This window comes from Lampris incognitus, chromosome 3, assembly GCF_029633865.1.
Source record: "Lampris incognitus isolate fLamInc1 chromosome 3, fLamInc1.hap2, whole genome shotgun sequence".
NCBI lineage: Eukaryota > Metazoa > Chordata > Actinopteri > Lampriformes > Lampridae > Lampris > Lampris incognitus.
This window is the reverse complement of record NC_079213.1, coordinates 10,203,321-10,214,891: the sequence shown is the minus strand read 5'-3', so window position 1 is coordinate 10,214,891 and position 11,571 is coordinate 10,203,321. Positions and strand designations below refer to the sequence as shown.

General features: G+C 49.4%; 1 protein-coding gene across 1 annotated transcript in view; it reads left to right on the top strand.

Annotated features, from left to right (window-relative positions):
* Nucleotides 1-147: 147 nt before the first annotated feature.
* Nucleotides 148-11,571, top strand: part of prrt4b (proline rich transmembrane protein 4b) — a 30,321-nt gene continuing 18,897 nt past the window's right edge. The window contains exon 1 of the mRNA XM_056277867.1: nt 148-467. Coding sequence (XP_056133842.1) covers nt 221-467 — 247 coding nt within the window. The 5' untranslated portion in view covers nt 148-220. The remainder of the gene's footprint in view (nt 468-11,571) is intronic.

The window sequence follows — 11,571 nt, the reverse complement described above, 5'->3', positions numbered from 1 at the left end:
TGGTGCCACGGCGCAGCACCTCCCCGTGGGACCCACTGGCAGAGGTGAGGTTTGGGATTTTCAGAGAGAAATAACTTCAACGATAGCACATGAAACGACAGTTCCTACTGCCTTGATATGGCCACCACTCCTAACCACCACAACAAACCCAGGACTGGTGGAGACCACGCTGACCGGACACCCACTGGGGTCCGTGACCCCGCCAACATCCCCAGGAACCATGCTTGTCACAACTGCGAAGGAGTTGAAAGTCAGCATTAGAACTAGCTCCCCTCCTCCAGAGGCCACAAAGACTGAAGCTGGATCCAGCTCTGCCGGAGGAGACCTGGGATTACCCGACGCAAAGACAGGACCAGCGGAGGGCCAACGAACGAGGATGACCACTGCCAGGGCAACCGAAGACAGAGTAGCGACGGAATCCATTACGAGCACAACTCAAAGCCTGAGGGTTAACGTCCCGATAACAGGTAAGCAGAGTTAAACAAATCAATAGTGGTTGTATTGACTCAGTGGATGCGATCAATCATCCACAGACAAGTCTTAAGTCTGCTCAATAAAGGACTGCCAAAAGGTTGCGGACTGTTCAATATGATTAATGGCATCTCTGACATGGTAAGTGATCAAAGGCCGTGAATTTACATACATTGATATCACAAAACTGTTGAGAACCCGTCAACAGTTCTTAATTACAAGTCCACAATCAACACTTAAGGGGGCAGACTGATGGGCTCTATGCTGTAATTCACAATCTCACACAACCAGGCTAGCCACAGGGCCCTAAATCTTTGTCAGTGTTGACTAGGGTGGACGATTACCTTAATGAATGAAGGAACAATGACCGGAATTAAACATGAGGGGGTCTCTGTCCCTCACGGTGCATGAAGGAGACGTATAATGAGCAGGAACAGCTGTAGGTAGCCGGTAGGTTCCCGGAGTCACTTTCACATGACATTGAGAAAAAGCCGCCTTCTCTCTGGTCCATCCCCCAACACTGCAGTGATGCTGTTGGCGGTCTGTTGTCTGTGTGCTTAATGAGTCTTGTAGGGAAGCCCCCTCCTCCACACACAACCACATTCATCATACGAGGTCAAAGGTTGGGCCACAAAATGATGAGTCGATTATTTTTCGACCAGGCATCTTCGTACCGTTGGCCGACAGAACAACCGAGATGGTTTGGTCGGTGTCTTTGCAGACTAATATCCTGCTACCCTGTGCTCACCTAGATGCATCCGCAGACACAATAGGTCTCATGTATATCCTCAGTCTATTACAGTAAATGGAATAAGCGCATTATATAAAGTCACAGATTCATACTTAGATTTTGACGATTCCAGTAATTTACCGTACGCTCTCATGGGTTTCCTGGTGTAAAATCAGTTTTGTTCAGATCAGCTGGTGTTTTGCGTCAGAATGTTCCTTGTGTCAAAATCTGTGTCTGGACTCATCAGATGTTAGTAAGTCATGTGTGTCCGCTCTACACTTCACCAGTAATTTTGATTAATTTTGTTTAACCTTTATTCACCCAGGGTAGTACACTGAGCACATGTGCTCTTTTTCAGCAACCCCCCTGCTGCACAGTCACACAGTTGCACACATCCACACCTGGGAGCTGCCCAGTAAAACCAAACCTGAGAGATGCCCAGTACAACCACACCTGGGATCTGCCCAGTACAACCACACCTGGGAGCTGCCCAGTACAACCACACCTGGGAGCTGCCCAGTACAACCACACCTGGGATCTGCCCAGTACAACCACACCTGGGATCTGCCCAGTACAACCACACCTGGGAGCTGCCCAGTACAACCACACCTGGGATCTGCCCAGTAAAACCAAACCTGAGAGATGCCCAGTATAACCACACCTGGGAGCTGCCCAGTACAACCACACCTGGGAGCTGCCCAGTACAACCACACCTGGGAGCAGCCCAGTACAACCACACCTGGGATCTGCCCAGTACAACCACACCTGGTAGCTGCCCAGTACAACCACACCCGGGATCTGCCCAGTACAACCACACCTGGGATCTGCCCAGTACAACCACACCTGGGATCTGCCCAGTACAACCACACCTGGGAGCAGCCCAGTACAACCACACCTGGGAGCTGCCCAGTAAAACCAAACCTGAGAGCTGCCCAGTACAACCACACCTGGGAGCTGCCCAGTACAACCACACCTGAGAGATGCCCAGTATAACCACACCTGGGAGCTGCCCAGTACAACCACACCTGGGAGCTGCCAAGTACAACCACACCTGGGAGCTGCCCAGTACAACCACACCTGGGAGCTGCCCAGTACAACCACACCTGGTATCTGCCCAGTACAACCACACCTGGGAGCTGCCCAGTACAACCACACCTGGGATCTGCCCAGTACAACCACACCTGGGATCTGCCCAGTACAACCACACCTGGGATCTGCCCAGTACAACCACACCTGGGAGCTGCCCAGTACAACCACAGCCCTCACCGGTGGCCACTGAGCAGTTCCACGGGAGTCGTTGTGTTGTTGTGTCTGGGAGCCGTAACGTTGTGTCTTCCTCAGCGGAGCGTTTAGTTTATTAAGCACAGGGGCAGGAGCCTCGGCTGTTGCGGCCTTCATCAGTATTCTGAGTGTATGCTCAGCGAAAGCGTCACCACTCCCCCGGGACCATCCGCTCACCATCCTCTGTTCATGGATGCTGAACATGCTTCTCACCATTTAGTCCTCTATCCTTCTACCCCTCCTCCCTCTCTTTGCAGCCCCTGCCATCTAGCATGCATTCATCTCTAACCCCCTTCATCTATCTATTTATCTACCTCCCCACCTTTTCCTTTTTTTCCTTTTTTTTATTTGCTTCCCTCCCTTTGCTTGTCTGCAAACACCATCTCCATCATTTATATCGTTGTGCTTAGAAAGAGGTCAGATATGGCTGCTGAAAATTACTCTGAGGGGGATGAGAGGGGCTTGTGGTTTCCCCAGAAGGGATGAAAAGCAGTCAAGTTCAGTGATTTTCTTCCTCCATCCCCCTTGGCTCATAGACGGATACTGTGGTCTCTGTGCTTGACACACATGAGTCAGAACCAGAATCAGAATCAACTTTATTGGCCAAGTGCACTTATGCATATGAGGAATTGGACTCCGGTTTACAGCAGCTTCTAGTACTTGCACATATCACTCACAATAAAGCAGAAAAAAAGAAAAACAAAAGAAATAAATGGAATATTACATAGAATGCCGGAGGTAAGTATGTATGCACAACAAGGTATGTCACAATTATACTGAGTTTTGTTATGGCTGAATAATTTATAACTTATTATGCTTATATATATATTCTATCATATATATTAAAATATATACTATATATTCATCTATCTATGATGTCATTATATACTATTTTATATACTTATAACAATAACAATAATAATTTATAACCAGTATGCAGCAGTCGTATGTGTATTCACAGTTGTACATTTGTATTGCACATCTGATTTAAAAAGAGGTAGTGCACATCATAGATATCTAAGTGAGACATTTTGACCAGGGGGCGCTATGCTGTTATGAGAGAGATGGCCTGTGTGAAAAAACTGTTCCTGTGTCTGGTGGTTTTGGTGCACATAGCTCTGTAGCGCTTGCCAGGGGGTAGCAGTTTAAACAGACTGTCCTGGGTGTGGGGGTCCTGTGCTGATTCTGCCTGCCCGTTTCTGGGGTCTAGAGGTGTACAAGTCCTGCAGGGGGGGGGGCAGGGGAGCACCAATGATTTTTTCCCCTGATGTCCTTTCTGTTCGCCGCAGTCTGTTCCTATCCTGTTTTGTTGCTGCTCTGAACCAGACCATGATGGATGTGCACAGGACGGACTCAATGACTGCGGTGTAGAACTGGCTCAACAGCTCCTGTGGCAGTCCAATTTTCCTTGATTGCCACAGAAAGAACATCCTCTGCTGGGCCTTTTTGAGGATGGAGTTGATGTTGGTCGCCCACTTCAGGTCCATAAAATTGAAGCTCTCCCCGGTTGACACAGGGCTGTTGGATATTGTGAGGGGGAACAGTGCCGAGGGGGGTCTCTTGTAGTCTACTTTCATCTCCACAATCTTGAGCATGTTCAGCTTCAAGTGGTTCTGCCTGCACCAGAGCACCAGCCACTCAACCTCCCACTGATATGCAGACTCGTTGCCATCCTGGATGAGCCCGATGACTGTAATGTCATTTGCAAACTTTAATAGCTTAACAGCTGGGTCCGTGGAGGTGCAGTTGTTGGTGTAGAGGGAGAAGAGCAGTGGGGAGAGGACACATTCCTGGGGAGCACCAGTGCTAACTGTCCGTATAGTAGAAGTAACTTCCCCCAGCCTCACCTGCTGTTTCCTGCCTGTCAGGAAGCTGGTGATCCACTGACACATGGCGGGGGATACAGTGAGCTGGGAAAGTTTGGAGGAGAGGATTTCTGGAATGATGGTGCTAAAGTCCACAAACAGGATCCTTGAATATATCGCTGGGCAGTCAAGGTGTTGCAGGACGTAGTGCAGTTCCATGTTGACTGTGTCATCCACTGACCTGTTTGCCCAGTAGGCAAGCTGCAGGGGATCCAGCAGGTGTCCTGTGAAATTCTCCAGGTGGGCCAACACCAGTCTTTTGATGGACTTCATGACCGCAGATGTCAGAGTGATGGGTCTGTAGTCATTCAGTCCTGTGATGGAGGGTTTCTTAGGGACCGGGATGATGGTGCAGTGTTTGAAGCAGGAGGGGACTTCACACAGTTCCAGGGATCTGTTGAAGATCTGCGTGAAAATTGGAGCCAGTTGGTCATCACAGGCTTTAAGACAGGAGGGGGAGACACTGTCTGGACCCAGTGCTTTCCTGGTCTTCTGTCTCAGGAAAAGCCAGCTCACATCCTCTACATGTACCTTGAGTACAGCCTGAGTATCAGGAAGGGCGCGTAGGGGGGTTGCCAGAGGTGTGATTGAAGCTGTTGTTTTTGGCCTGGATTGGGTGAGGGGTGTGAATTTGTCCCTGTAGAACCTGTGGTAGAAGACATTCAGATCATCAGCCAGGTCTTTGTTTGCCTCAGCATGGGGGGACGGTCTTCTGTAGTGTGTAATGTCTTGCGGGCCCCTCCTCACTGATGCAGGGTTGTTGGCTGGACACCTGTTTTTCAGCTCTTCAGCATAGCTTCTTTCAGCCACTCTGGTCTCCTTTGTCAGTGACTTTTTGGCCTGCTTGTACGGGGCTCTATCCCCACCACTGTAGGCATCCCGGCTTGTTATTGTCGTATGTGCAGAACGTCTTGGTAGGGACACACATCTTCACAAAAGCTGATGTAAGATGTCACAGCATCTGTTAGTTCATCCAGGTTGCCAGTTGCAGCTTCAAAAACACTCCAATAGGTGCAATCAAAACAGAAATCCTAAACATAACACACGTGAGGATTTTCCATTGATCCAGAAAGTATGTATGTAGTGTTGTTCTTTTTTTTGGGGGGGGGGTCTACTCCTCTGCAGTCACATGTATTAGGTATCCCATTAAGGGACATTCAAAGACCCACAAGCAAGGTCACTTATGACGAAAGGGGAGGGGAGGGTGGGTGAGGCTGAGGAGGAGATGGGGAAGGGGGGCAGTAGTTGATGACATATGGGGGATGAAAAATGAGGTTCACCAAAGCATCTAAGATAGCTAACGCTGTACATTTTCTACCAAACGGTTTCCTCTCAGCTTCCCCTTCTGTCCCCTCCTCCCATCGTCCCTTTATCTTAAGCTGTATTAATAGAGGGTGGCTGAGACTAAACCCATAACACACTTCATTACACCTATGTAGTCTGCGTCGGCGCTGCCAGACAAATAAAAAGCCCAGAGCCGAAGCAGAGCCGATGCATTATCATCAGATTAGTTGATGGTACAGATGGATTTACACACCAGGCATGTGACAGGAATACATATACTCACAGAACCAGATTCGAGCATGGAAAGACAGCGGGAAAATATGACTTAAACATTAGGTCAGCCTTTTTAATAACTGTGCTTCGGAGCAAATGGAAAACAACTGAGTCCGTGTGTTTTAATGAACTGGATGGATTGGGGCTGTCTGTTCGCAAGATTGGAAAAAGCAGCTCTCAGGAGCCGAATGAGGCGCAGCAAAAAGGCCGATACCCATGAGCAACAGATATCTGTCTTCTACTGCAGCTTTATTTATACATACCATCTTGTGTGCGAGTGTTGTTGATGCATTCAGAAGGAGGATAAGAGAGTTTTGCAAGTGCACATTCTTACATTCACTCAGAATGACTCTAAAATAGGAAATGAGGCAGCAAATAACATCCCGGTGAGACTAACTGGGACAGTAATTAGCAGACGCAATGAAACCCTTGATACGGATCTGCAGAACCAGATGGATAAACCCTGGCATGATGCAATTTAACGCAATTAATTATTATCATTAGTCGTCGTCTTCTTCTTGTTATTGTTTATTATTATTATCATTATTGTTATTACTATCAATAACAACAACAACAACAACAATAATAATAATAATAATTACTATTTGTATAGCACCTTTCATACAAGAAATGCAGCTTAAAGTGCTTTACAATGAGAAATTACATGCACCGAGTGCTTCACATGAAAATAGACATAGCAGACAACATACATAACATAAGATGGAAAACAAAACCCACTGAATGATAATATAAACATAAAACAAAAAAAATAAAGTTATAAAGAATATACAGAACGCGTAAAATACAACATTTTAAAAGAACCGCAGCAGTGCGAAGCAAAGTGCAAACAAGAAGAATTTCAGGCCTGTATATAGAAAGTCATAGCTAGTTAAAGGCTGAAGTGGAGAGATACGTTTTTAGCTTTCTTTTAACAACATCTCGAGAGCTGGCTTCCCTGATATCTATATAGGTGGTGTGTTCCATAACTCTGGGGCGTAACTAACAAAGGTTGTACCCCCGATTTTCCTTCGGCTGTTGCTGGGAACCTCCGGTACACCAGCAGCAGATTAGTGCAGTGTTCTTGAAGGCAAATAAGGAGCGGGTTAGCAGTGTAGCTTGGTCCTGGCCCATTAAGGGCTTCGGTGTATAAGGAGGAGGACCTTAAAATCAATTGTAAATGTTACAGGAAGCCGGTGCAGAGCAGCTAAAACTGGCATTAATGTGCTCTCCCCTCGCGGTTCTGGTTGAGCTGCGGAGTTTCGAGTGAGCTGAAGTCTCCCAGTGGTTTTTCGGGAGGCCAGTAACAAGTGCATTACAGTAATCTGGACGGCCTGAAATAAAGGCATGAGTCAGTTTTTCAGCATCTTTTTGATTTATAAACGGTCATACTGTAGATTTGTTTCGAGGGGGAGAATTTATGTTTTCACCGCCTTGTTAATGTGGGACTTGAAGCATTGATCTGAGTCTAAACACCAAGACTTGTAACCTCAGATTTAATCCAGTGAGTTAATTTCCCCAGATTATTAAACGGCATTTCTCTTTATGATGTAGGGCCAAGTGGTAGGATTTCAGTTTTTTACTCATTTAACTTTAGGAGTTTATCGATCATCCATTTATTTATTGCCAAAAGAGAGGTGGTAATGGAGTTTATAGCTGCAGCATCATTTTGTTCAGCAGAGATGTACAGTTGCGTGTCATCCACGTAACTAGGGGAACATATATTGTGCGCCCTAATGATGTCACTGAGTGGCAGCATGTATAGTGAGAATAACAATGGACCAAGTCAGTTGCCTTGTGCAACCCCAACTCAGATGTCATGTTTCTCAGACACATGATCTCAAAGGCTGACGTAAAACTTTATGTTTTGAACCAGTTTAACACAGTTAGAAAGACCAATCAACTTTTCAAGAGGATTGATTGGGATATCATGGTCAATCATATCAAACACTGTGTTTGGGTCTAAGAGGACAAGAATTGAGACCTTATTTTCATCAGAGTTTCGACTTAGGTCGCTGATTATTTTAGCAAGAGCAGTTTCAGTGCTGTGGTATGTGTTCTAAAGCCTGATCCAAATCCCTCCAGGATATCGTTTCCTTTAAAGGGACATTTTGCCAGCTTTTATGTGGATGTCTAATCGGCGTTGAGCGCAAATGCAGTCAACTGAAGCAACAAATTCCTCAGTGCGTGCAATACTGACCGAGAAATCTGAATTCTCCAGGTCACGGAGCTGTGCTGGCAGTGCCTGCATGTACCAGGATGCATTGCAGGTGAACTTCTGACACCCAAACCCCAAATCCTCCCAAAGCCCACTCAGCTCATGGAGGCGGGTGTTTCTTGCAGCACAGTGTACAAAGAACGGCGTCTTAAAATCTTCATTCTTCGATCAGAAAACCGAAAAATGACGTAAATCGAGTTGAATTAGTTTTATTGATAACAAGCACGGCTTCTGGTTGTATCGTGCCGGGATGCGACAACTCCAGAAAGAAGAGAGAGGAGGAGTAAGCATCAGCTACCACCGGATTACCAACAGATGGTGCAAAGAATGGCTTCGAGTCAAAAAAACAAAATTACAATTTCATTTAGCAGACACCATTAGAATTACATTAGAATTAGGAGTCTAAGCCACAGACTCTTCCCAGCCAGGGTCTGAACCCCCGATCTCCTGCGGGGAAACCAGCGTTCATACCTACTGAGCAATCCAGCTGCATGCATTTGCATCTGCACCCATATTTTGGGATGCCATTTTCTCTGTTGGAAACGTAACTTGTTTGCAGTGAAAGTGAAGACAACAAGGAAGTGTAGTTTTTGAGTGGCATCTAAAGAAGCCCGGAGGCGGGGGGCTACAAATACAAGCTGAACTGGCCTGCAGGTCTTCCTTGTCACCAACTACGTCACTGACACGGCAAGTGACGACACTGGTGCCGGCATAAGAACAGATTTTGCAACTACGGGGCGTCTGGGTGGTGTGGCGGTCTATTCCATTGCATACCAACACGGGGATCGCCGGTTCGAATCCCCTTGTTACCCACGGCTTGGTCGGGCGTCCCTACAGAAACAATTGGCCGTGTCTGCGGGTGGGAAGCCGGATGCGGGTATGTGTCCTGGTCGCTGCACTAGCGCTTCCTCTGGTCGGTCGGGGCACCTGTTCAGGGGGGAGGGGGAACTGGGGGGGGGGGGTAGCGTGATCCTCCCACGTGCTACATCCCCCTGGTGAAACTGCTCACTGTCAGGTGAAAAGACGCGGCTGGCGACTCCACATGTATGGGAGGAGGCATGTGGTAGTCTGCAGCCCTAACCCGGATCAGCAGAGGGGGTGGAGCAGCCACCGGGGCGGCTCGGAAGAGTGGGGTAATTGGCCGGGTACAATAGGGGAGAAAAAGGGGGGGGGTGGAATCCATAAAAAAATAAATAATAAATCTGCAACTACGTCCCAGAGACCGGCGGAAACACCTGCAGACGTTTTCCACACTATGTCCCAGATCCGAATAGAGGGAGACAAGGTTGAAAATCGGCAAAGTGGTCGTTTAGGAAAGGAGTCTAATTGCAGTGAAATCATTGGAGTGTCTTACTAATGAGTGGAAGGCTGGCTATCGGCTGGTAGCTGCCGGCGCACTGCCATCCAGGTGGGGTTTCTTGACAACAGCTGTTTCGGAGGCACGTGGGAAGACGCCCGTTTGAAGAGAAGTGTTTATAATATGCAGGACATGACTTGAAACACTGCCGAACACCCGCTCAACAAGGCTGCAGGGACAGGGACGATACGAGAGGTGGGAGAAGCGATGGGGAGATATCAGGATCTCAGCCCCGTTATCCCGCTCCTGATGCATCTGACTATGCCTGTCTGTCCGTCTGCACTGCTACACTTCCCCCTCCGTTCCTCCTTATCACCCCCAGCTGCATATATCTCTTACAAACCCATGCATTCACTTTCCCACAGACGCACACGGGGCTGGGGCAGATAAAGGGTGTAACGGCAGGGCGGCGGGGCAGATAAAGGGTGTAGCGGCGGGGCTGCGGGGCAGATAAAGGGTGTAGCGGCGGGGCTGCGGGGCAGATAAAGAGTGTAGCGGCAGGGCTGCGGGGCAGATAAAGGGTGTAGCGGGGCAGATAAAGAGTGTAGCGGGGCAGATAAAGAGTGTAGCGGGGCAGATAAAGATTGTAGCGGCAGGGCTGCGGGGCAGATAAAGGGTGTAGCGGCGGGGCTGCGGGGCAGATAAAGATTGTAGCGGCGGGGCTGGGGCAGATAAAGAGTGTAGCGATGGGGCTGCGGGGCAGATAAAGAGTGTAGCGGTGGGGCTGCGGGGCAGATAAAGAGTGTAGCGGCGGGGCTGGGGCAGATAAAGGGTGTAGCGGCGGGGCTGCGGGGCAGATAAAGGGTGTAGCGGCGGGGCTGGGGCAGATAAAGAGTGTAGCGGCGGGGCTGTGGGGCAGATAAAGAGTGTAGCGGCGGGGCTGTGGGGCAGATAAAAAGTGTAGCGGCGGGGCTGCGGGGCAGATAAAGAGTGTAACGGTGGGGCTGCGGGGCAGATAAAGGGTGTAGCGGCGGGGCAGATAAAGGGTGTAGCGGCGGGGCTGCGGGGCAGATAAAGGGTGTAGCGGCGGGGCAGATAAAGGGTGTAGCGGCGGGGCTGCGGGGCAGAGGATGAAGCCGGACTTTATCTTTTGAATGTGTATTTGTTTGCCGTTGGCGGCGAGGGAGACACTAAAACACACCATAATGTGAGTGAAGGGCATATTCTGAGTTTTTACTACTGTGAGACCAACACCAGCGGGGGGGCGGGGGGGGGGCAAACAAGTCAAGCAATCCATCCGGGTGGCGTAGCGGCCTATTCTGTTGCCTACCAACACGGTGGATCGCCGGTTCGAATCCCCGTGTTGCCTCCGGCTTGGTCGGGCGTCCCTACAGACACAACTGGCCGTGTCTGCGGGTGAGAAGCCGGATGTGGGTGTGTGTCCTGGTCGCTGCACTAGCGCCTCCTCTGGTCGGTCGGGGCGCCTGTTTGGCGGGGAGTGGGGGGGATAGCATGATCCTCCCACGCGCTACGTCCCCCTGGTGACGAAACTGTCCGCATGTACCGGAGGAGGCCTGTGGTAGTCTGCAGCTGCCCCCCCCCCCGGATGGGCAGAGGGGGTGGAGCAGCCACCGGGGGTAATTGGCCGGATGCAATTTTGGAGGAAAAGTCAAGCAAACAGCTAAAACGTTAGAGAGCAAAGCCCCTTCAGAAAAGGCCGTGCCTCCGACCGTGAGTGAATGTGACCGTGACCTCGGGCGGAGGCAGCCATGTCTGGAGATGTCTGGGGATGAAGAGGTGTGTGGACACTCTTGGGGAACGTCATAATTTGCAGCCAATTGCAAACGAGCTTTGAGCCTAACCAAGCGATGCATTGTGGTTTCCAGAAGAGAAGAAGAAGCTAGTTGGTGTTTTCACGTGGGCGGCTATGAAGTAGCTGCACCGCCGCTCGGCCTGGCCGGTCCCTGCCGTTATTAATAAGGGGAGAAGACCCCCAACGCAGACATCACTTGGGAAGGGGGTGCGAGGGACATGAGAGGCACACACACAGAGCACAACAGTGGCGCCGCCGCCAAGGACGAATTAACCAGTAAAGAAGAACCGTCTCCCTTTCATAACCACCACCCACACAAACACACACACACACACACACACA